This window comes from Dama dama, chromosome 8 (genome assembly GCF_033118175.1).
Source record: "Dama dama isolate Ldn47 chromosome 8, ASM3311817v1, whole genome shotgun sequence".
In the NCBI taxonomy this organism is placed as follows: Eukaryota; Metazoa; Chordata; class Mammalia; order Artiodactyla; family Cervidae; genus Dama; species Dama dama.
This window is the reverse complement of record NC_083688.1, coordinates 16,487,368-16,513,186: the sequence shown is the minus strand read 5'-3', so window position 1 is coordinate 16,513,186 and position 25,819 is coordinate 16,487,368. Positions and strand designations below refer to the sequence as shown.

The 25,819-nt window shown below is 43.9% G+C and overlaps 1 protein-coding gene and 1 non-coding gene across 2 annotated transcripts in view; both read left to right on the top strand.

Annotated features, from left to right (window-relative positions):
- The window catches only part of ARMC9 (armadillo repeat containing 9), a 172,496-nt gene that overhangs the window by 10,099 nt on the left and 136,578 nt on the right, over positions 1-25,819 (top strand). Inside the window, exons 4-9 of the mRNA XM_061148523.1 lie at positions 900-1,070; positions 2,679-2,834; positions 6,440-6,532; positions 10,425-10,449; positions 17,741-17,898; positions 23,149-23,247. Of these exons, the coding sequence (XP_061004506.1) occupies positions 900-1,070; positions 2,679-2,834; positions 6,440-6,532; positions 10,425-10,449; positions 17,741-17,898; positions 23,149-23,247 (702 nt within the window). The remainder of the gene's footprint in view (positions 1-899; positions 1,071-2,678; positions 2,835-6,439; positions 6,533-10,424; positions 10,450-17,740; positions 17,899-23,148; positions 23,248-25,819) is intronic.
- On the top strand, positions 2,117-2,220 carry LOC133061128 (U6 spliceosomal RNA). Its single transcript, XR_009693956.1, has one exon. It is a non-coding gene; the product is annotated as a U6 spliceosomal RNA (small nuclear RNA).

The window sequence follows — 25,819 nt, the reverse complement described above, 5'->3', positions numbered from 1 at the left end:
CTCTCTGTAGGTATGAGGTCGCTCTGCTGAGGTCTGGCTGGGCTCTGGGTCCAAGCCATTCTCATCAGTCTTAGGCGGTGGGTCACCAAGTCCAAGGGGCGACCGCAGTGTATTCTCGTGCTGGTGACAGATTCCTTCCATTTCAGAGACCTTCACCATTGTGTCTGTTCTTCAGTGAAAGCTGCTTAGTCGTGTCTGACTCTTTGTGACCGCATGGACTATACAGCCCATGGAATTCTCCAGGCCAGAATACTGGAGTGGGTAGCCTTTCCCTTCTCCAGAGGATCTTCCCAATCCAGGGATCGAACCCAGGTCTCCCACATTGCAGGTGGATTCTTTTACCAGCTGAGCCACCAGGGAAGCCGAAGAATACTGGAGTGGGTAGCCTTTCCCTTCTCCAGCAGATCATTCTGACTCGGGAGTCGAACCAGGGTCTCCTGCATTGCAGGAGGATTCTTAACCCAACTAAGCTACCTGGGACACCCTCTGTTCTTCAACATGCTCAGATTTGATATTGCCGAGCAGTAGAAAACCAGGGGCAATCTGCAGGAATCTCAGCCAAGGCAGTCTGAAGCCCTCTGGATCCCTCTTTTCCTAACCTTTACCTCTGAAAAGGAGACTTGGTTTTGCTCACACTGAAATGATGGAGTATATGGGTGTCTAGGACTAGATGGTTGGATGGCATCATTGACTCAATGGTCCTGAGTTTGAGCAAGCTCCGGGAGATAGTGAAGGCCGGGGAAGCCTGGCATGCTGCAGTTCACAGGGTCACAGAGAGCTGGACATGAATGAGTGACTGAACAACAGCAAGGCACCGGGAGGGTGTGAGAATCAGGGGTGTTGGGAGACGCGGCGTCCCTTGTGACCAACCGGGCTTCACTCTGACGTCTTCTCCACAGAGGGATCTCCTTGCTGCGTTTGACAGTGGAGACCAGAAGGTGTTCTTCAGGCTGTGGGAAGAGCACATCCCCAGGCCCATCCGGGATGGTGACTCTCTGGCCCAGAAGCTGGAGTTCTACCTTCATATCCACTTTGCCATCTATCTTCTGAAGCACTCCGCAGGCAGACCTGTAGGTTCACGTTGTGTTGGGGGGTTGGTCCACGGGGTATGTTAAAGAAGAATGTTAGCCATTACCTTTTGCAAATGAGGATTAAGTTAGTTATTCACCCCTTTTATCATATTGCTTCTCAGGAGTAGGCCTCATATGTCCTGATGAATGCTTTTTCTGTCTCATTCCCAGCAGTTTCTTTTCTAATATTTATGGAAAATTAATCATTTCTGTGATGAAAGCTATGTCATCATTTCCTTGACTATCTCAAGATGGGTATGTCTAAAAGAAAACATCTTTAGACCACATTTTTAACCAGAAGATGAATTTAAGCTTAAACAGTGGGAAAATGGTATGCCCATTTGTGAAAGTTTGAGTGATGGGTTGAATTGAGCTTCTGCAGTCTTCCTGGAGGTGTGAAGGAGAGAGGGGAGCAGACACAGGCTGCTCTGCGGGTGAACCGTGGGGTGCGGAGGGAATGACAGAGGGGGGCTGGCCAGGCTGACATCAGACCATCCGCCTTTGTTTCACGACTTCTCCCTGTATTGGCTACTGCCCCGAGGACCTGTGTTACCTTATTAACATGTCAGTGGCCACAGGAGGGGTCAGAGTGGACGGAGCAGCTATATAGCACATTGTAGTAGCTGTTCTTGGAAGGCTGTTCCTAAAGATGGTTCTCAGCTGGGTGCCATTGTGGGAGATTTTCATTTCCCTTGTATCTGTTTTTACTAATTTTTTCTGTTTTGCTATAAGATAAAAAAAAAAATCAATAAATTTTTTAAGTCCAGTGGGCTTCATGGTATAGGTGAAGGGAGATACATTGATGAGAAGAACTGGCCTGTGTATGAGGCTGTGAGGGACCTAACAGGTGAGACCAGGGAAGACCTTCTCATTGAGGCCCAGGGGGAGGTGGAAAACTGGCGGGGGTGGACCCGACTTGCCTGGGGTTACACCCCGAAGTAGTGAAGCTGGCAAGGTCACCTCCTGGTTAGCTTAATAAAAGAAGGGAATAATGATATGGAAACTGCTGTTTCAAAAAACTGTTCACCCTTAAGTGCTTGCTTTGGCAGCACATATACTCTTAAAAAAAAAAAATAGAACGACACAGTGAAGATTAGCATGGCCCCTGTGCAAGGATGACATGCAAATTTGTGACTAGTTCCATATTTTAAAAAAAAAGACTATTCACCCTTAAAAAACCTCTCCTAAGAAAACCACAGGAATGCAGACAAATATTTTTTCTGCTATCTGTACTATGAAAACAATGTACATATCTAGTAATAGGAGATTGATTAAATAAATTATGATAGACCCACAAGATGAGCTTTTGTCATGCCATTAAGAAAGATGTTGATAAATTTAAGGATATCAGAAAATGGTAATGATGAAGTGAAAAGGCAGCGCTTGGACTATATATATTATACATCTAGTTCTCTGATATTCCTGGCAGTTTCATGAAGGGGTGAAATAGGGGGTGATGTTCAGATGACTGGAGACAGCTCACGGGCTGGGCCAGGCGAGGAGGATGCCAGTGACGAGGCTGGAACCGAGGGAGCCTTGGAGGGAGGACGGGTGAACCGGTGAGCCAGCGTCAAGCAGGAGATCTCAGACATCCTCTCTTCCTTGAAGGACAAAGAGGACCTGGATGAAAGGATTTCTTATTTCAAAACCTACCTGGAGACCAAAGGGGCGGCCCTGAGCCAGACCACGGAGTTCCTCCCTTTCTACGCCCTGCCTTTTGTTCCCAACCCCATGGTGCACCCCTCATTTAAAGAGCTCTTCCAGGTAAGTGACTGTCTCCAGTTCTTGGATCCTGGGCAGCATAGCAATTCCACCTTTTATACACTGGTGATTTCTGAAGGATGCTGTAAAAAAAAAACTAAAATTTGCATATGTTGTGTTTTAAAAGAATGTATAGGTAATTTGCTTTAACAAACTTTTCTTCTGCTATAAATGTGATTTTGTTGTTGTTGTTGCACCAAGACTTGTTAACTCAGACTGACAAAATATTGTAAAATATACTAACCTCTTCAGTCATTCTGTGTAAACTTTTGCAGTATTGAAACGATAACCTATTCAATTATAATGAAAACTAGTAGCCAGAAAAAAATCCAGGCTACTTTACACAATCACTGGTCATGTATATTTTGATTTGTGTTAAAATTCTCACTTACTCGGTGTATATTTGATTGTACTACATTATTTGTCTATAGCTCTTCTAATTGTTATATTTCATCTTACTTGACATTTTAGCATAGTATTTATAAATAAAATTTACCTATTAAGGTAATTTTTGTTGACTTACTAAAATTAATACATCCCACTGAGAGGTTTATTGAAATGTATTTAGAAACAAATATTTTGATATGACTAGATAGTTTTTCTAAAGATCTCACACTGTTTTCAAAAATTTGTATGGCACTTGCTCCCCAACAACTGAACAATGGATGCAATTCTTCCAAATTCAGTACATTTCAGTTTCTACTCTTTTTCTCTGTTTACTGAATTCAGTAAAACCAATTTCGTTACTCCTGAATAGCAGCTGCTAAATTGAAGGTCAGGTGGTTGGCTCATTCTATCAAAGCCAGATTGTTATATAGTGGCACAGTTGAATTCTGTGCTTGTTTTTCTGGTCAGTCCCAATTTAGTTTTACTGTCTTCTCCTAAAAGGTTAAAAATATGGAACAGTTACAAAGGTGATGAACCTTGCAATGGAAGGTTAGATTTTCTCACAGTCAAGGTTCTGTTTATGAGAGTTATGACGTGGTGGTGTGGCTGCAGCTTAGGTCAAGGTGAGGTGGAGCTGGGAGAGTCAGGGAAAGGTTCCCACTGAGTCCTCGGCAGGTCTGATGTTCCAAGACTGAGTTCAAGTTGTTCTTCAGAGTTCAGGAGGGTAGAGATCATCAGTATTCACAGAGTCATTTTATTCTCCCTTTTTCTCCTTTTGCTGCTGCTGCTAAGTCGTTTCAGTCGTGTCCGACTCTGTGCGACCCCACAGACAGCAGCCCACCAGACTCCCCCATCCCTGGGATTCTCCAGGCAAGAACACTGGAGTGGGTTGCCATTTCCTTCTCCAATGCGTGAAAGTGAAAAGTGAAAATGAAGTCGCTCAGTCGTGTCAGACTCTTAGTGACCCCATGGACTGCAGCCTACCAGGCTCCTCCGTCCATGGGATTTTCCAGGCAAGAGTACTGGAGTGGGGTGCCATTGCCTTCTCCTTTTACTACTCTCTAAATATATTCTTTCAGTGGTCATCACAGGTACTTCAGTGTACATAATAAAATCTAAAGTTAGTATCTTTACTCTCTTCCTGACCATTACAAGGACCTCATTTAACTTACGGTCTGTAGTTGTCAAATATTTTAGTATATACTTTAGCCCCACAAAATCTGAACTTTTAAAAAATTTTATGCAGTCAGCATATGTATCGATTTACCCTTAGATTCACCAGTATTTTTGTTTACTATTCCATCTTGTGTTGAGGCCCTTCCATCCAGGATCGTGTTCACCCCTACTTGAAAGATGTTCCTTTAGAATCTCCTTTCGTTGAGGATCCCTTCTTTCAGTTCTTGTTGTCTGAAAGCATCTGTACTGCCTTCTCAGGCAGGGTTAAAATACTAGGTTTATAGCTCTTTTTTTCCGTGTGGCATGCAGGATCTTAATTCCTCGACCAGTGGCTGAACCCATGCCCCTTGCAATGGAGCTCAGGGTCTTAACCACTGGACCTCAGGGAGGTCCTGACAGTTACTTTCTTTCAGGACACTGAAGGTTTTTTATTTTGTCTCCTGGCTCCCACTATTGCAGTTTTGGAGTTGGCCATCAGTCTGATTGCTGTTCCTTTGCAGGTCACCTGTCTTTTTCTTTCTGATTGTATCATTTCACTCTAGTGTGTCTAGTGTGTCTTAGGGATACCCACATATTATATTTTGCTTTTTTTTTTTAAGATGTCTTGGTTTATGTTGGCCAACCTAGCAGTCTTTTCCTGAGATTCATTTCTATATGGTTGAGCACAGAGAGCCTCAAGCTGGAGCACACCATATGAGTTTCCTGCAGTTGCTATATCCAAGGACTGCACGCTGGGTGGTTTAAAACAACAGAAATTGTTTGTCTCACAGTTTACGAGGCCAGAAGTGTGAAATCAGGGTGTCGAAGGATTGTGCTCCCTACAAAACTTCTAGGGGAAGATCCTTCCTTACCTTTTCCAGCTTCCAGTAGCCTCAGGTATCCCTTGGTTTGTGGCTGCATGATTCTAAATCTCCTCTCTGTCTTTGCATGGCTGTCTTCTTTCCGTGTCTGTGCCTAACTGTCCTCCTTCTTATAAGGACACCAGTCATATTGGATTAAGAGCTTATTCTCATTCAGCCTCCTCTGAGCTAATTTCTTCTGCAGTGTCCCCACTCCCCTGACCTCACATTCCGAGGAGATTAAGGCTTCAACATGTCTCTTTAGGGGACACAGTTCAACCCACAACAGACACATTAGAAATAGAGTCATTGTGCTGTGGCAGGGAATTACAAAATCTTTTTTAAGATATCAGACTTTTCTGCTCATTTAGCAGTATTTTTTTTAAGTGTCAGAGAATGCACTGGAAAGACCATTGGAGCTGGGTTGGGGGTGTGGGTGATGAGAGCTGGAGGGAGAAGTGGGGAGGATGGGCAGGTCGGAGGGAGATGGAACAGGATCTCAGAGCTAAGTTGACATGAATTTTTAGCGGCAGAACTTCTTTTAGTGGGACCTCCCGGTTTAGTGGTAGATACTCTTGTCTAAGAACCTTCAGGAAAATTGTCCCGAGAAAGGTCGTTGCTTGTGACACTTATTCTTTCACTACATAAGTCATTTTTTCCTTCTCAGTGAACATTATTTGAGATAAATAATTTATTCTTAAGGAAGAAATCAAACTAGACACATATCAGAATGCTGGACACGATGGAGTATTTGAGGCAGACGACCGCTTCTTTCTGGTTTTTCTTGTCTGAGTGAGGTTTATGGTAATGAGTCCTTTTCTTCCGGAGACTTTCTGTAACTTAGCGATAATTGTATATGCCTGCCAGTGCCACATATGCCTAAACCATACTGAATTATTTTTGGTATTCAGTCTAATAAGGTTACTTGGCATCCTTGAAATACTCAAATCATGTTCAGGGTTATTTTTTCCCTGATTATGAAAGTGCTTTCCTCCTGCCATGGGCTCTTGAATATTCTATAAGTGAATTGGTCAAATGTCCTAAAACCTGTTTTTTACAACATCACACCACTGACAAGACATCTTGCTTCTGATTTCAGTAACTGTGGCAGAGCTATTTCATCCTGAAGGCCACAACTTGACAATGTTTGTTGACGTTTAGTGACCTGGTACTTTTCTTATTTTTCCTTGTTCTTTTTTCCTTTAGGATTCTTGGACTCCAGAATTAAAGTTGAAATTGGAAAAGTTTCTGGCTTTAATGTTCAAAGCCAGTAACACGCCAAAGCTTTTAACATTGTATGTATCCTTTTAAAGCAAATGGAGACCACCTATGGAATTAATAGTTGCTTCTGTGTGTGTGTGTGTGCTAAGTCATTTCTGTTGTGTCCAACTCTTTGTGACCCCGTGGACTATAGCCTGCCGGGCTCCTCTGTACATGGGGATTCTCCAGGCAAGAATCCTGTAGCGGGTTGCCATTTCCTCCTCCAGGGGATCTTCCCAAGCCAGGATCAAACCCTCTTACATCTCCTGCATTGGCAGGTGGGTTCTTTATCATTAGTGCCACCTGGGAAGCCCAAGAATGGCTTGCTGCTGCTGCTGCTGCTAAGTCACTTCAGTCGTGTCCGACTCTGTGCGACCCATAGACGGCGGCCCACCAGGCTCCGCCGTCCCTGGGATTCTCCAGGCAAGAACACTGGAGTGGGTTGCCATTTCCTTCTCCAATGCGTGAAAGTGAAAAGCGAAAGTGAAGTCACTCAGTCGTGTCTGACTCTTAGTGACCCCATGGACCGCAGCCCACCAGGCTCCTCCGTCCATGGGATTTTCCAGGCAAGAGTCCTGGAGTGGGGTACCACTGCCTTCTCCCAAGAATGGCTTAGATGGCCGCAAATAGGGATGGTTGTGGTTGTGCTGCTTCTATACTCGAGTGAATGAAGCACTAACAGGAGCGTGTGCCAAGACCTGTAAAGAGTTGACTTCTATGGCATTGGGTCTCTGAGACTTGGCGAGGTTCTTATTTTCATGTCATGTGCCAAGAAGCTGTCTTGAGTAGGAAAAAAATAATGCCTGTCTCCTTGGAAAAGAACTCTTTGGAATTGTCCCTTTACTGAAGGTCAGTCACTTAATGCCTTGAGGTCATGACGTATGGATCAACTCATATATAACTTGTCCTTCCAATCAGGACTTTTAAGAAACAACTTTGTTGAGGTGTAATTTACATACCATAAAATATGCCCACAGTAAGTTATGTTATTGAATGATTTTTAGCAAATGCCCAGAGCTGTGCAGCCATCACCACAATCCATTGTAAACAGAGGCACTTTTGGGAGTAGAAGGGGGACACTGACCAGACAGAGGCCCAGGACGAGCTGTAAGCGGAGGCTGTCCAGGGAGGAGCAAGGCCATTGCCTGCCCATGGAGGCTCCCTTCCCAGAGCTGGTTGGTCCCTAAGGATGCTCGTCTCCTTTTATTCTGAACAAGCATGTAGCAAAAGTTATTTCATGACAAGAGTTAGCATTTTGATTGTAAAGTTGGTGCTTGTTTTGTTTACCGTAATAAAAAATTTAGGCCGCTCTGCTGGGTAATGCCTTCTGCTTCCATTCTGACTCCAAAGCGCTGGACTCTGATTTCCTAATTGGACTCTGAATAGAAATCCCTGGGATTTCATAACACGTTTCTCCTACTTCTGCTTCCTGAACATTCAGTGGTTCCCTCTTGCCTGTACTCAGCTCCTCACCTCACCCTGAGACTACCCCCAGATGGGCTTAGTACACCTCCCCTTTCCACTTTTATATCCTTTAAGGTTTTCTTCAAGTTCTTCCCTCTGCCCACATGTTTGCATACCCAGTTCCTTTCCCTCTTAGAGTTTTGTATAAAAGGACAGTTTTCAGTGAAATTAGAACTTCTCTAACTTGGTTTATGGCTTTTTAAATACACTTTAAAAAAGTATTTCTCAGGACTTCCCTGGTAGTACAGTAGCTGGGATTCTGTTCTCCCAATGCAGGGAGCCTCGGTTTAATCCCTGGTCAGGGAGCTAGATCCCACATCCTGCAACTAAGAGTTCACCTGCCACAACTAAAGATCCTGTGCAGCCAAATAAATAATTTAAAAAATTAAAAATAAAAAGCCTTTCTCCTTAAAGGTAACAGGTACCAACCATTATGTTAAGATTCTAAAAGAAAATTTTTACATAATGATACTGGTATATTAATAGCACCCACTTCAGAGGAATAGTATGAGGATTGAGTTAATACATGAAAAACCTGCTTAAAACTATCCAACACATAGTAAGCAGTTGTGTTATTTAGCTGTTGTATTATAGTTTGCAAACACTTGTCACCTTTTATCCCATTCAATATTTGCTTCGAAGCAAATACACTGAAGTCCTGCAGGTAACTTTAAACATTATTCCTCTCTTTTCTTTCTTACATGGAGATATTTGGAGTTCAGTTCAACATGTATATTAGGTTGAATAGTGTGCTAGGAATTAGGAATAAAAGAAAAAGCCAAGATCATTGTCTTAGCTGGAGTTTTGAATATGAAAATGGGTGTCTGCGAGGCAGACAGAATGAGGGATAGGAGTTCCAGGTAGAGGGAACAGCTTGTGCCCAAGTGCTGAGCCAGAGTGTTTGGGACACTGAAGGAGTCAGTGTTGCTGGGGCAGAAGGATTGAGATGGAGAGAGTCAGAGTCCAGGCAGGGCTGGGTCATGGAGCTTAGTGTGAGGTCCCCTAAGAATTGAGGAGAAAAACATGCTCATGTTTACATTTTTTTTAAATCACTCTCTTTTTATTCCTGAGTATAAAATTGATCCTATTCCTTATAGAAAGTTTAGAAAGCACAGAAATGCATTTGTTTGCACACATACACTTCAAAGTATGTAATGTTTACAATAAGCAAGGATAGACATCTCTATGCATGTATATTTTTATTTTTTATTTTTTTTTGCATGCATATTTTTAAATATTTTTCTAAAATGAAGAGAATGTTTCCTCATAGCATTAAATTATTCTTCAAAAATAGGTGGTCTCAAGGTTTAAACATAGAAATTACCTATGTCCCAGCAATTCCACTCCTAGCTGTATCCTCAAGAGAAACAAAAGTGTCCATCTACACAGCAGCTTGTACATGAATGTTCACAGCGGCCTTATCCAAAATGGGCAAAAAGTGCAGGCAGCCCAGATGTCCATTGTCTGATGCATGGATGACCAAGTGCACACAGTGGAATATTACATGGCAATACAAGTGAGTGAGTTACTGATCTGTACTACTACATGGATGAACCTTGAAAACATGATGCTAAAATGAAAGAAGCCAGACATAGAAGGCTGCGTATTGTATGATTCCATTTGTGTGAAGGGGCTAGAAAAGACAGATCTGCAGAAAGTGGGTAAGTGGCTGCCTAGGGCGGGGGAGGGTGGTGAGAGGGGGTAGGGACTGCTGATGGCACAGGGTCTCTTTCTTGGGTGGTGAAAATATTCCACTCCTGATTGCGGTGATGGTTGGACAACTCCGTGAATATATTGAAAACCATGGAAATGAACACTTTAAATGGGTGAATTCTATAATATGTGAATTACATCTCAACAAAGCTGTTACCAGAAAAAGTAAGGAAACCCAAATAAACTAGCTAAACACCTTGGCCTTCAGTCATGGGGCCAGATGTGTGGAAGCTGAGGTTCAAACCCAGGCCACCCAGCACTAGCGTCTGTGGTCACGGTCACTGTGCCATGTTCTTTTCATCAAAATCTCAATTTCCTTAGGCTAGTTGCTTTAGTACTGAAGGTACAGAGGTAAAGGGTATGAACACAGATTTGCAGTTTTAGTCCAATGTTTTGGTAAGGAGGCCAGTTAGGGGGCTGCTGGATGCACAGACTGGTTCCTGAGATGGAGAGGAGGATTTCCTTAAGGGTAGTCACCCCAGGATTGAGAAGTCTGTTAGCTGTGTTCACTGTTCATCGGGTTCCAGTTACCTGTCCTGAGTGGTTAACTATCTCAGCTGTTCATGGGGTTCGGGTTACCTGTCCTAAGATGGTTGGTTAACTGTCTTCGCTGTTCATCGGGTTCCAGTTCCCTGTCCTGAGATTTCTTTTTCACCGCACCGGGGCTGTTTCCCAGATCGCCCAGCATGATGAGAGGGATACCCTGAGTACTGTCTCCTGAATGCCTGTTTTCCTGAACTTCTTCTCATCCCAGAAGGAGAATGGACAAAGCAACAAAGGTAAATCATCTAGATTAACCATTTTTAAATAACAACTTCGCCGACTTGAGTTTTAAGTAATGAAATGGAGAGAATTCCACAGACTTGGCAAAAGAGGGCCTTGAAAGTCTAAATACTTATGAAGTGCTTCACAGTCCATTTTCTCTGCATTCCTTGAGGCCCACTTCTCAGAGTGGCTGGTACTGTTAGCCTTGTCTTATATGTCAGATGACTAAGACAGGGAGAATCCACTCAGGTGCCAGAAAAATGTCACGGCAGCAGCAGTTAGACGGCGCAGTGCAGCACGAGTAGGGAGAGAGTTATTTCCGTGTCTTTCACTTTTACCTTGAACTAGTCTAGTCTAACAGGGTCTTATCTCAGCAGCATGTGGAGTGTCCGTTCTTATGAAGCGTTTCCATTTTTCACATTCAAAGTAGGAATTCCAGTCTTAAATTTTTAGCATAAACTGATGGTTTTTCCATGATGAGTCATTTTACCACACCCCTTCATTTTTCAGAAAGATGAGAAAAATTTAATGAACATGGTGGCCACAAGTGGGGTTCTCTGTAGGAGTTTTGTCTCTGACACAACATGATTATGAAAACGGCTGAAGTTACTCTGTTGGAAAGGGTGTGTGACGTGCTTCTTGCCTTTGCTAAGTACTCATGGCATCATCCTGGATTCCCAGCAGGTGGAGTGTTACTACATGAAATAGCAGGTTTGTCCTTTTCACAGCAGTCCTGCCAGAGAGGATTTCACAACTTCCTGCCATTGTTTCTCTGTTTCCTTTTAGAGAGTTAAAGTTTTCCAAAGAACAAAAGCGTTAGGAAGTTGTCATTTGGCTCTTGGTTCTCCAGCACTGGGAGGATCAGCAGTGCTGAGATCCCCACGGGGGCTTCAGTAACTTCGGGTGGGAAGTCCTGGGGTGTCTGTTCACCTCGGGAGCCCTGTGGCCTCCAGCCCTGCGGTTCCAACGGTACAGCCAGTTCTGCGGCCAGGCCACCCCTCTTGGAGCTCCGAGGCCCCACCTGGAGGAGTGGCAGGTCTCAGGACCCCTCCTCTCCGTCTGCCCGAACACGGAGGAGCGGGGTGCAGCTGTGTCCTCGTGGGGTCAACGGGGACCTCTCCGAGGGTCGCAGACCGCAGCCTTGAACCGTCGGGGTAGCTTTGCCCCCAGCACGGTGACCCCGAGGACGAATGCAGCCCCCAGGACTGCTCCGCACTGGGTCAGTGCAAGTCTGGGCCTTGACCAGGGCGAGTTCAGCCCGGTTTTCTCCCTTTCGGCACAGCTGGAACTCTTCAGCTGGGCCAGCACCTCCCAGGAATGCTCTTGTGCTTCACTGTTTCTCTAGCCATGTGTTTCTCTAGCTGTCCAAGCAGACCACCTCAGACTTGGTGGCATAAAAGAGCAATGTCCATCTGTTATCCTCCTCTTGCATGGTCTGGGAGTTACGGGCTCAGTCAGTTCTCCCTCAGGGTTTCTCCCGGGTGTAGACGGAGCCGGGTCGAGTTCGAGCCAACTCCAAGGCTTCCACGAGCATGGGTGTGGTGGCTGATGCTGGCTGTCGGCTGAGCTCTCAGCACAGGCCCTGGACCGGAACCCCCGAGTGGACTTTCCTTGTAGCCTGGGTTTCCTCAGGGCCTGGCGGCCGGGTTCCCACCCAGGGTGAATGTCCCCAGAGGGGTGCGGATGGAAGCCGTTTCACCTCTTCACCCAGGCTCTGAAGTAACTCGGTGCTGTTTCTGGTGTGTTCTCTTCATAACAAGCAAATTCCTGAAGCCCATGTTCAAAGGAAGGAGAATTACATTCCACCTCTTGACGGGAAGGAGTGTGAGACTTTGCAGTCATGTTTTAAAGCCACCGTCCCACCTGTGTCTTTGGGTCCCCGAGGCCTGCCTCAGTGCTTGACTGAGTCTGTTCAGTCCCTGTTCAGATTCGGTCTTTGGACTCCTAGGCACTGAAGGCAGGAAGGTGGTGAGAAACTTCTCCCGGATTGCCGAGTTTCTGCCAGCCCCTGTCACCCGGAGTGCCCTGCAGTTTAGGGGGATAGCTTCTTGCCAGGAACCAGTTATGTCTCCAGTAAGCGGCCCAGTTTTGCAGACAAAAATAAACATGGGTGGGGGGAGTGCACATAGAAGAGCCTGTGTTTTTTCTACAGACCTCTCATTTGGTATTTCAGCAAGGAGGCCAGGGTTCTGAGCCTTCTTTAAGTTCGATTTGAGTCTTCCAAGGCTAGCTAAGCAGGATGTCTGTGGAATTGAGTCTGGCAGGCACAGCGTGTGTCTGCGGCAGAATAGCCCCAAATGCAGTGTCGCCATGGAGATTAGGGAATAGCACCCGGCAAGGCACTTGTGCCAGGGGCTCGGGCCCAGGCCCAGCGTCACCACAGCTAGTTGACTGGATAATGTCATTATGTGTCTGGATAGGAAGGTTTCATGGGCAGAGTGAGATTTCCATTAACTTTTTCTTTTCTTCTTTTTGTTCTCTCTTTTTAATTCGTTATTATTTCCGTAAACTTTGGAAGAAGGGTGGGCAAAGTGTTTGGAGTATGGAAAAGTCTCTCAAAAGGAATTATATTAAAAATGGTGTTAGGAATAAAAACTTAAGTTGGCAGCATAGCATGTTGGATTATTATTTTCACCTAGCCATCTAAAAAAGGATATAGAAATAGCATCTTTCAGCATTCCTGGCATTATTCATTTGGCCACTTCAGAAAATGAGCAACTGATCATTTTTCTGGAGTTCAGAGCTATAAATAGTGTTTCTGAACATGACGACTGATATTCCTAGTTCTTTCTAGCCTTAACTTTCTTCATCTAGCATTTGTGGATTAGCAAAAGAACAAAGAACTAATTTATATCTAAATACAAAGAAAAAAGTAGGTATATTGTAAAAATAGGGAGATTAATTTAGTTTTTTATATTGTTCTTGTTCAGTCACTGCGTTGTATCCGATTCTTTATGACCCCGTGGACTGCAGGACACTAGGCTCCTCTGTCCTGCACTATCTCCCAGAGTTTACTCAGATTCATGTTCATTGAGTCAGTGATGCTGTCTAACCATTTCATCTTCTGCCGCCCTCTTAACCATGTGCCTTCAATCTTTCCCAGCATCAGGGTCTTTTCTAGTGTTTTGGCTCTTTGCATCAGGTGGCCAAAGTATTGGAGTTTCAGCTTCGGCATCAGTCCTTCCAATGAATATTCAGCATTGATTTTTATATTAGGTTAGAAAACATTTCTGTATTTTGAAAGGTATTGTCTTGAGCAGCCTAGGGGGTCTCCAAAGTTAAATCTCATCTACTCTTATAAAAATGGTGCACTGGGATGACCCAGAGGGATGGGATGGGGAGGGAGGTGAGAGGGGGGTTCAGGATGGGGAACACATGTAAATCCATGGCTGTTCATGTCCATGTATGGCAAAAACCACTACAATATTGTAAAGTAATTAGCCTCCAACTAATAAAAATAAATGGAAAAAAAAAAGCAATGCATCTAAATGAAGTATAAATGTTAACAGGAGAAAACTTGACTGTTGTACTGTAGTGAAGATCTCCGTCAGTTTTGTTATTGTTTCATTTCCTGCAGGAATTAAAAAAACCATCTGTGACCTTAACTGGCATTCTTTTAGTTGTGTATATGTTTTGCTTAAAGCTTGCAGTTCTTTGTCCAAAGAATGGACAGAGAATGCAGTTCTTTGGACTTTTGCACAAATTATGTCAGTGACTTTGAAATATAAAGCGTCTCAATAAGTTTTGCTGGCATGACTATGGCAGTTTCATTAAAATAACATGAGCCAAGACATCTCCACTAAAAGTTGACATCTTGGAAGGCGAGGCATCTTGGCTTAGTTGTCCTTCTCTCATAAAACTTTTGACAGGGAAAAGAAAGAGTCAGAGTCCTGTTTAATGCTCAGAAATAGAGTTGATATTTTGAGCTGTAACCCAGATATCTTACAGTAATGGTCAGGTCCTGTTTATAACTGTTAAGTTGTCTGCACATTGATGTCTCTGGATAGCAGACTGTTTTTGCTAACAGAGAAGGAGTTGCCTACTTCTCTCTTTCCTGTTTATAAAATTTGAATTTTTTCCCCATGAATGAAACTAATTTTTATAAGTAAATGCTGGGTTTTATAGGCTTCCCCTGTGGCTCTGCGGTAAAGAATCCACCTGCAATGCAGGAGACAAAGAGACACAGGTTCAATCCCTGGTTCAGGAAGATCCCCTGGAGAAGGGCATAGCAACCCACTCCAGTGTTCTTGCCTGGAGAATCCCAAGGACAGAGGAGCCTGGTGGGCTGCAGTCCATAGGTCCATAGGGTCCATAGGGTCGCAAAGAGTCAGACACGACTGAGCGACTAAACAGCAACTCTTTTCTGTAGGCTGCTGGTAGTTAGGGCTCTTTTCTCTCAGGTTACTATACTTTGAAATTGTCATAAGTTCCATTTCTTTGTTCTCAAGGTAAAAGCTCCACAAATAGTCCCTTGCATTTAGTTAATCGACAATGAGTTTCTGAGGGGAGTTTTTTGGTGCAGTCCCCTTTCAAGAGGGACTACTTGGGTGACATTAACATTGATGGTTTGAGAAGTCATTTGACCCAGCTAATGGGTTTTGGTATTTATTCATCTGCCACTTGGTACATGTTGGGAAAAATCTCATAGATTCTCTCTAATATTTATTACCATAAAATGAGACTGTGAATAATCTAAAATTTTCATCCTTGAAAGTTCTTATCTATGTAATTTTGATTTTTGGATGTATGAAAAAGCTTAAATAATACTTAGTGGGGGAAGAAGGTAGTGACTCTCAATATTTTATTAGGAGAATGAAAAATGATTCCCAGGGATATTCTCCAGAGGTTCAAATACTGGATGTAAATTTGTTTCAGATGACTTTTTAAAGTTATCTTTCAATAATGAAATTTGATGGGTATTAAATAATAATAATAATTCATTACATGATATTTGGGGTTTTAATAGTTAAAGTGTTTTACTTCTGTACATCAACAATTGTAAAACATGAAAGTTTTTTAAATACAGTGGGAGTGTGGGTTATCATGGTAGCTGTTTAGGATACAAATTAAGAGGAATAGATAATTTAGGGCAGTGTTTCTCAAACATGCAGTTATGTGTCAGAGCCATTTGAGGAGTTTGTTAACAATGTAGGAATTTGTTAACAATACCCAGTATCCACAAAATCAGTCTCTGAAGTTGAAGCTTGATCATTTTTATTTTTGGATGATTCTGATATATTTCGAGTTTACATACCACTGCTTTAGGACATAACCTTTCTGCCATTTTTTCAAGTGATCTACTTATATAGAAATACATTTAGAAAATCTTTGACCCTTTTCCATGAAAGGAAATAATAATAATAGCTGCCATGTATGGCCCACCAGGTGACTGCAGCCACAAAACTAAAAGATGCTTGCTCCTTGGAAAGATAGCTATGACATACCTAGATGTATTAAAAAGCAGAGACATCACTTAGCCAACAAAGGTCCATAAAGGCAAAGCTTTGGTTTTTCCAGTAGTCATATATGGATGTGGAAGTTGGACCATAAAGAAGGCTGAGTGCCAAAGAAGTGATGCTTTCAAACTGAGGTGCTGGAGAAGACTCTTGAGAGTCCCCTGGACTATGAGGAGATCAAACCAGTCCATCCTAAAGGAAATCAACCCTGAACATTCATTGGAAGGACTGGTGCTGAAGCTGAAGCTCCAGTACTTGGCCACCTGATGCAAAGAACTGACGCATTGGAAAAGACCCTGATGCTGGGAAAGATTGAGGTCTAGAGGAGAAGGGGGCAACAGAGGATGAGATGATCGGATGGCATCATCGACCCAGTGGACATGAGTTTGAGCAAAATCTGGGAGATAGTGAAGGACGGGGAAGCCTGGTGTGAGGCAGTGCATGGAGTCGCAGACAGTCTGACACGACTGAGCACCTAAGCATAGCACAGCATAGTTGATTTACAGTATTATATTAGTTTCAGGTATATATACAACATAGTGATTCAATATTTTTATAGGTTATATTCCTTAAAGTCATTATAAAATAATGCCTGCATTTGGTCTTTATAAAGTCTCTCTGTATGCATGGATGTGGGGGCAGCAACAGGTCTTTCCATCAAAAGTGTGACCTTCCAGGCAAGGGAGAAAGTAGGGCAGAGGCAAGGAGGGCTGACACCAATGAAGATTCCAGCTGTGCCCAGGGTGGCTTGGCCATCTTGTGCTGCTATGAGGGATGGGGGCAGGGTGGTGGTGGGGTTCCAGGAAGAGAACCCTAGAACCTTTCAAGGCTACTGCTGTAAGGCCCAGTGGGGTGGCTTATGCTTTCTTAAACTGGCAGTGAACACCTGGCATCTTACCTAACTTTTACTTAAAACTGTTACGCAGCCCTAACTTTTACTTAAAAGGAAGAACTTATCCCTCATACAGACTCACAGGGCACAAACAGAGAAAAAGACTCAGTTTTGGTTCAGCCATTTTGTGGACTGATGATAGAAGGAAACATTGAGTTCATTTCTCGTATATGTACAGAGAGGAACTGAAAGAAGTTGTATGGGATTCAGCCAAGGAAATAGATTTTGTTAGGAAAGTCAGTGATGAGCAGTTCAACTATCAGGGTAAAACATTAAAAAAAATCAAGGGCTTCCCTGGCGTCCAGTGGTTAAGACCCTGTGCTTCCAATGCAAGGGGTGCATGTTTGATGTCTGGTCAGGGAACACAAAGATCACACCTGCCGTGCAGTGCAGCCAAAAAGAAGAAATTAAAAGATCGGTGATTACAAAGCACTTTGTAAGTAAATGTGGCGTAAATAGAAGTGTTAAATACATACTGCTAAGTTCATTGTTATAGTAAAATATTCTTACAGGGGGCGTGGTATTCACTTGAGAAGAATATAATTATTTTTTATTTCGTAGTTTTTTTAAAAAATCTTTTTAAACTTTGTTTTTGTTTCTTTAAAAAATCATTTATTTATGGCTGTGCTGAGTCCGCCTTGCTGCACAGGTTTTTCTCTAGTTAGAGCAAGCAGGGGCTACTCTCTAGTTGCAATGTAGTAGCTTCTCTTGTTGAGGAGCACAGGCCCTAGAGCATGCAGGCTTCAGTAGTTGCAGCATGTATGCTCGGTAGTTGTGGCCCATGGGCCGAGTTGCTCCATGGCACATGGGATCTCGGATCAGGGATGGAACCCATGTCTCCTGCATTGACAGATGGATTCTTTGCCACTGAGCCACCAGGGAAGCCCCTTGTAGACTTTTTCTTTTTAACCATCGCTTTTTTGTTTTGTTTCAATGTACATGTAAATTGCTTCCTAGACATGTTGCAGCAGCTCCACCAGCAGCTGGTAGAAGCTGAGCGGAGGTCCATGACGTACCTGAAACGGTACAACAGGATTCAGGCCGACTACCACAACCTCATCGGAGTCACGGCAGAACTGGTGGATTCTCTGGAGGCCACGGTCAGTGGCAAGATGGTAAGGAGGTCCCCCATTGTCCGCGTGTCTTGAGATAAAGATGAGTTGTGGGCACAGATGATTCCTTGCCACCCCCAGCCAGTGACATCTGCCCTCTTCTTTACAAGCCGAGGAGCAGCCGTTTATCACGCCGCTGCAGTATTTCATCCATTTTTCCTGACATATTACCTACTGCGTCTTTATTTCTCTAGCCTGTTCTTAATGTTAGCAAATAATGGGCAGCAGAAGAAAAATTATGTTGTGGCATAAAAACAGGGGGAGTTACTCTTTTGGTATATAGGAGACCTATGGGTTTTTATATACTGATTTTGTATCCGGTAACCTTTCTGAACTCCATAATCTGAGAGATTCTTTTGATCGATTCTCCTGTATTCTAGATTGGCAGTCATATCACTTTCAAATAATGCTATTTTTTTTTCCTTGTATATCCTAACTTTCTTTTTTTTTTTTTGCCCCCCCTTAGCTTATTAGCTAAGACTCTCTGGGAGGCTGTTGAATGAACTGATGGGCATGTTTGTCTTATCTCTGACTTTAATGGGAGTGACTCTAGTGTCTTACTCAATAAAAAGGTAGAAAGCATAATAAAATCACATTCTGGAAGTAGAATTTCTTTTACTGGAAGTAATTGTGGGTTCACATGTAATCTTAAGGCATAGTGCAGACAGTCCTTGTACCCTCTTCCCAGTTTCCACCAGTTGTAATAGTTTGCAAAACAATAGTACAGTATCTCAGCCAGGATATTGGCACTGATACAATCTATTGCTTTACCCTGATTTCCCCAGTTTTACTTGTACTCATGTGTGTGTGTGTGTATGTGTGTGTTTTAAGCTTTATACAGTTTTATCACCAATATAGTTTTATGTATTAAACTTGCTTTAACACCTTAAAAATGTGATTATAAAATAAAATGTATTCTAGAAATTTTTGAAAATATAGAACTAGGCAAAAATAAGATTAAAATTACCTGCCATTATCTCACTTAGTACTTGTTAACATTCCAGACTTTTTTTTTTTTCAAAACTTAGATACACGCGTTTTACAGAAATGGGCTCAGTTCACACAGTCTTCTAGGCTACTTTTCTCCTGAATACCGAATCACACATTCTTGAAGTCATTAAATATCCTCCTACGATGCCTCACCTCTCGTGGCTGTTTTCCGTTATGTTACTTAGTGTATTGGGTCTCTATTGTTAGGATTGTTTCCAGGTTTTTACTTTCGTAAGGGGGCATTTTAGTAAACACTTGAATCAGTTGTGCAGTTCCCTGGGATTACCCCAGAACTCTAGGCCAGAGCAACAGGTGTGGATTGCTTTTTACTATAAAAGATTGTGAAAGTGAAAGTTGCTCAGTCATGTCCAACTCTTTGCGTCCCCATGGACTGTACAGTCCATGGAATTCTCCAGGCCAGAATACTGGAGTGGATAGCCTTTCCCTTCTCCAGGGGATCTTCCCAACCCAGGGATTGAACCCAGGTCTCCAGCATTGCAGGTGGATTCTTTTAAATATGTTTTGATACCCTATACTGAAATGTCTTTGCCCGGATGAAAACACAGCACACAAACATTCACAGAACTGCTGAAAGTTGCATGGTATGGCTGGAATGGCCGAAGCTAGAGGGTGGGGAGTGGCACATGTTGGAAGACGAGGCAGGGGAGGTGTATTGGGGGCAGTCACGGAGAGATTTATAGACTGTGCTTAGGAACATGTGCTTCACCCTGCAGTTACTGAGGAACTTTTGAAATGTATATCTTGAAAATTGTTGAGGCTTTTTAGTTCTGAAAACAATACATGCCGACTTTTCTTTAGTACAGAGAAGTACCAGAAACAAAACAAAGATGGCTTATGTAATCACTGTTAACAAAAAAATGAAGAAAAGAAGGCATGTATGTAAAGAATTCAAATAGTACAGAAATAAAAGAAAAACGTGTGTTTTCCTTTTGCCGTCTCTCCTATTAAACAATAACTGCCATCGTCGCAGTGTGGCTGCCACAGCCAGGGTTGATGTGATGCCGGGTGTGGCCCGCTGACCACAGGTGGGACCTGAGCTCTTAATGCTGGAGTGTGCAAGCAGAGGCCCACACACCACTAGGCAGGGGGTTGGAAGGGCCTCCAGTATCAAGACAGGGAGACATGGGGTTGGGGCAGGGGGCAGCACTGGAATCTGAACTAGCTTGTTTTTAATGTAAAATAAATACATACTCATAGTAAAAAATTGAAACACCTCAGAGGAGTATATAGTTAGGAGCAAAAGGCCCCTTACACACACAGTTCCTTAGTCTCATTTTCTTGCAAGATTAACACTTGTGTATTACTTCGGAACCCTTCTGTGCATACATGTGCGTGCATGTGCATATACACATACTACTTGGGGTTATGTAACCCATTATCCTTCTCAAACTTGCTATTTCACTTTCAGCATATCTTGGAAATCTTTCCACATGACCACACACTACTTCATTCTTTTTAATGCTTGTACATTATTCCACTGTAAGGGTCAGCCATAATTCGTCAGATCTCTGATGATGAACATTTAGATTTTTTTGTTTGCTATAACACAAAATGTTGTACATACTGTGAAGTCACTCAGTCGTGTCCAACTCTTTGCGACCCCATGGACTGTAGCCTACCAGGCTCACCTGTCCGTGGGATTTTCCAGGCAAGAGTACTGGAGTGGGTTGTCATTTCCTTCTCCAGGGGATCTTCCCAACCCAGGGATCAAACCTGGGTCTCCCGCATTGCAGGCAGACGCTTTACCCTCTGAGCCACCAGGAAAATCCTGTACATACTGTATATATCCTTATATATACAGTATACTTTTGAACGTAGGGAAGATAAACACCTGAATGGAATTACTAGGTCAGAAGTTATGGGCATTAAAGTTTTGATAGATGTTGCCAAATTATTTCTCCAAAGATTTCAACAATGTCTACCCACCCTCCACCCCCAGTAGCATATCAGAATATCTATTTCTTCACACATTTGCCAACACTAGGCATGATTATACTTTGAAATTTTTGCTGGTTGGATAAGTAAAACTTGGTATTCTGAATATTTCAACTTACATTTCTTTAATTATGTGTGAGGCCAAATATATTTTCATATGTCTTTTGGCCATTTATATTTTGTCTTTTAGTCAACTATTGTATACATGTCCTGTCCTCTTTTCACTTGTTTTAAGCAAGAAGGTGACAGAATCAGATTTCCGTGTTAAAGAAACAGTTCTGGTATCAAAGGAGAGGAAGTGATTTCAGGAGCAAAGTGTTGCTCCAAAGTCTCAGAAATCACAGAAAACTCTAGAAGTCCAGAACTGAAAAGTGTCCAGTGTGTCTGCCATTTAGAAAGTCATTGGTGGTGGCCTTTACCATGGGAGTTTCCGTAGGGGTGATGCAGATGGGGGCTCAACTGGGGTGTGTGGACAGGTAAAGGGAAGGCGAGGCAGCAGATGTCGTCTGTTCTTTTAAGGACCATGGCTGTGAAGGAGGAACATCGAGAGGGTGGTTGACAGATGAGGATCTCGGGAGGAGAAAGGGGAAGGTATTTTTGAAATATGAAATATACCTGGACACGTTTCTAGGTTGTAGGGAAGGAACTGGTATAAAAGGAAAGGTGAGATGCACAGGATGAACAAGGAATGTTTTAATTTTGATCCTGTAGGCATTCAGAGGAGATGGGCTGAGGATAATGTAGGAGGTGCAGCCTTGAGGTGGAGCCCAGATGATCCAAGAAATTCTGCACAAGGAACAGTCTTTCTTGTGGCTGAAACAGACCGGAGATTTCCAGGAGGCAGACAGGAGAGCCACAGGGAGAGAAGGGGTCTTAGCCCAGTGTTCCTGCTCCTTCCAACCCACCAGTCAGTTGAGTAGTTGTCCTCTTGTAGGCATGAGTGAATGAGCACTGGGAAAGGACGCCTGTTATATTAGCATGTGGGAGTTCACCACACAGAGTCAGGAGACTGGGAAAAGAAAAGTCCCTCCAACAGTCAGGCATAGAAAAAGTCTGGAAGGAGGTAAAACTGTCTGGTGGCTCAGTGGTAAAGAATCCACCCACAATGCAGGAGACGTAGGTTCGATCCCTGGGTCAGGAATATCCCCCGGAGAAGAGAAAGGCAATGCACTCCAGTATACTTGCCTGGAAAATCCCATGGACAGAGGAACCTGGCAGGTTACAGTCCATGGGGTTGCAAAAGAAGTCAGACACAACTTAGCAACTAAACAGCAACAACCTCTAGGGATTGACTTGTGGGGGCGGGGTGAACTGGGGACAGGTTGGGGCGCTCTTACCTCTTTTTTTTTTTTTGACCACACAGCTTGCGGTATCTTAATTCCCTGACCAGGGATGGAACCCGGGCCCTTGGCAATGAGAGGAGAGTCCTAACCACTGAATCACCAGGGTGTTCTCATTTTTATATATATTAAAAAAAAAAACCCAAAAACATGAGAAGAAAACATTTCAGAGATTACCACCTTAGATGCTGGATATCAGTCCTGAATCATGATGGCTGATGAGAGAGGCATGAGAGGTGCTGAAGAAAGAGGCCATCGTGTAACTGCTTTGATGCAGAAGTAACCCAGCTCCTGTCGTCGAGCGCTGGGTGGTTCATAACAAGCCTCTGTTACTCATTCAGTTACCGTTTACTGAGCATCTATCATGTGCTGGGCTCTCCCCTGGTCCCCGGGACACAGAGCCATAGGCCTCCTTCATCTCTTCCCACAGGTCCGGAAAGCAGGAGGCAGACCCATTGGTTTTCTTGAGTCCACTGCTTGAGCCCAGATCTTCAGATTTTAGGCCCGGCATTCTTTCTATCATGACTTTCCATCCATTCTTACCGCTCCCCCTTCCCCCTGCCCTACCATGACTTCACTGCTTGAATTAACAAAAAATTGGTTTAAAGTCAAGTTTATTTTATGGGAATTCCCTGGCTGTCCAGTGGTTAGGCGCTTTCACTGTGGAGGGCCCAGGTTCAAAATCCCTGGTCGGGGAACTAAGATCCCACGAGCCAGGCAGTGTGGCCAAAAAAGAAAGTTTATTTTGCAGGACAGTGGGAGTATGTTAAGTGCAATTACATGACTTAAAGTATGCTATCCCGTGGTCACACCTGGAGAGTGTTAGTTTTCTCATCAGGTTCAACTCGCTAGCACTCCGATGTTAAAGCAAAATCTCACCTCCGCGCCAGTGGAGCGGCCGTGGAGCGTCAGTGCCCACACCGGCCAGGGCAACACTCACCAGCCATCCCTCCTCTGTCCTCTGCAGATCACGCCCGAGTACCTCCAGAGCGTCTGCGTCCGCCTCTTCAGCAACCAGATGCGGCAGAGCCTGGCGCACAGTGTGGACTTCACGAGGCCCGGCACGGTGAGGCCCACAGATTCACCACGTGTGTTAGTTGCTCTGCGGTGTCTGACTCTTTTGCGACCCCATGGACTGTAGCCCGCCAGGCTCGTCTGTCCATAGGATTCTCCAGCTAAGGGTTCTGGAGTGGGTTGCCATAGATTTCACCATGCCATAACTTTAAAAAATGAGAGAGCAGGAGGAAAGAACACATTCGGGAGTCTGCATTCCAGCAGGCTTTGGAAGTCTGTACCTTCCCAGAAGGAAAAGAAAGCTGTTTTTGGAGAATGAGCAGCTGGAAGGCAGCCTCCTGCCGGGGAGACAGGCTGGTCTCTTCCAGGTGGGGCTGCTCTGTGGGCACCAGGGCCGGTAACAGCAGCAGGTCAGGAGGAAACCAAGGCAACTTCATCCTCTTTTACAGATAACTGCCAGGTCTCAGGCAGGGCCTTTCTTTTTCTCTCTTTCAACTTTATAAAGTTGCAAAAATAGCCCAAAGGACACTTGTATACCCTTTACCCATATTCACCAACTGCTGATATTTAACTCTTTTGTTCACTTCTTCTCCACACACAGACACACACAATATGTTTTCTGAACCATCTGAGGATAAATTACATATATTATGTCCTTTTCTCCTAAATACTTCAGTGCACTGTGCATTCATTAATAGGAACGTTCTCTTATATAACTATGATAATCAATTTCAGTACATTTAATAGTGATGCAATATTTTACCTCAGTAACTTACTGTTCATTTTCCAGTTTTGTGAGCTGAGCTATTAACACCCTTTACAGCATCTCCCCACCCCCACCCCACAGTGTGGGGTCAGGTATTACAGTTGACTTGTCCCGTCTCTTTAGCCTCCTTTCGTCTTGAAGGTCCTCTCAGTCTTTCTTTGACTTTCATGACATTGACATTTTAGAAGAAGATAGTCCTTCCCCTCCTTTAAAAATAGAACATTTCTCCTTTTGTGGTTGATGTTTCCTTGGGGTTAGATTCAGGTTTGCCTTACAGGCCAAAATACTCCATAGGTGATGTGTCTTTCCTCAGAGAGCTTGTCTGGAGGCTCGGGGAGTTGGTTAGGTCCTCAACCAGGGACAGACAAAGTACACCAGTGTCTCCCGAGGGAGTTTTCAATTTATGGACCCCTGTCCCGGGAGACACCAGCCTGGCGCTTGGTCCAGAGGCCAAATGTGTGGAGCTAGGCAGCTAGGAGGGAACACTGGGTTATCCTGAGGCACACTCGAGGGTCAGAGCCCCTCCCCGAGGATCAAAGCCCCATCACCCGAGGGTCAGAGCCCCCCCAGGACCAGGGCCCCCAGCCGCAAGTGTCAGAGTCCCCTCACCTGAGGGTTAGATTTCCCCCCCTAGATTTAGAGCTCCCCCCCCACCAGGATCAGAGCCCCGCCTGAGGGTCAGAGCCCCGTCTGAGGGTCAGAGTCCCTCCCCCCAAGGGTCACAGCCCCTCCCCATGAGGGTCAGACCCCCTACTTGAGGGTTAGAGCCCCCCCTCGAGGGTCAGAGTCCCCCTTCAAGTCAGAGCCCCTCCTGCTGAGGGTTAGAGCCCCAGTTTTTCCTGAAGTGTTTGCACATGAACACTAGGGTCTTCATAAAGAGGCCTTTTTTAGTTTTAAAATAATCTACCTCATTCTCAAATAGGTTTGAAGCAACTTCTTATTATGAGAAAACACACATATGAGAAATGAAAAAATAGAAAACAAAGATAAAGAAATTTTGGTTAGAATTCATAGACACTGAAAGTAGATTGGTGGTTGCTAGGGGGTAGGGGAAATGGAGAGATATTGGTCAAGGGGTACAGACATCCAATTTTAAGGTGAGTATGTTCTGGGGATGTAATTGACAGCATGATGACTATAGTTAACAATACTGTATTGTGAACTTGACGGTTTCTAAAGGAATAGATCGTAAATGTTCTTACTAGAAAAAAAGGTGAGGTGACAGCTGTATATTGTGGTAATCACGTCACAGTACACACATTTATCAAGTTATCACACTGTACACCTTGAACTCACACAATGAAAGATGTCAGTTATATCTCAGTGATACTGGAGGGAAAAGAGAAATTATGGTTAAAAGGAAATGAGGGTGAGAAAAATAAAAGTAAGCCAGGCTAAGGCTGGTATAAAAAATGCACGTGGGGAGCGTGGCCTGAAATTGGTGCCGGCTTTCCAGCAGCCAGTGCAGAAGGCAGTTACATGATTTATTTATAACGGAAGAGATGATGATATTCACTGCATCTAAGACAACATTTGTGCTGCACGTGCAGCCTCCAAAGCACAACGGTAAAATGAACGCCCATGAGCCCATCACACGTGCCCACAATAGACCATCTCAGTGCCGCCAATGTCCCCTGGTGCCCTTTAGACCATGAACTTTTTCCAACTCAGTGTATTACTCTTACAGTTTAAAAGCAAGTCACTAAGTACATTATTTTTGAAGACTGGCAGGTCAAAAAAATGCTGCATGGGGTGATGCTGTAGCTCAGACCTGAGGAGAGTTCCTCTCGTGGATCTTGGTAGAAAGGATGTGGTACCATCCTTGTGAGCCAGCGTCCTTGACCGTGTCCTTGGGGTG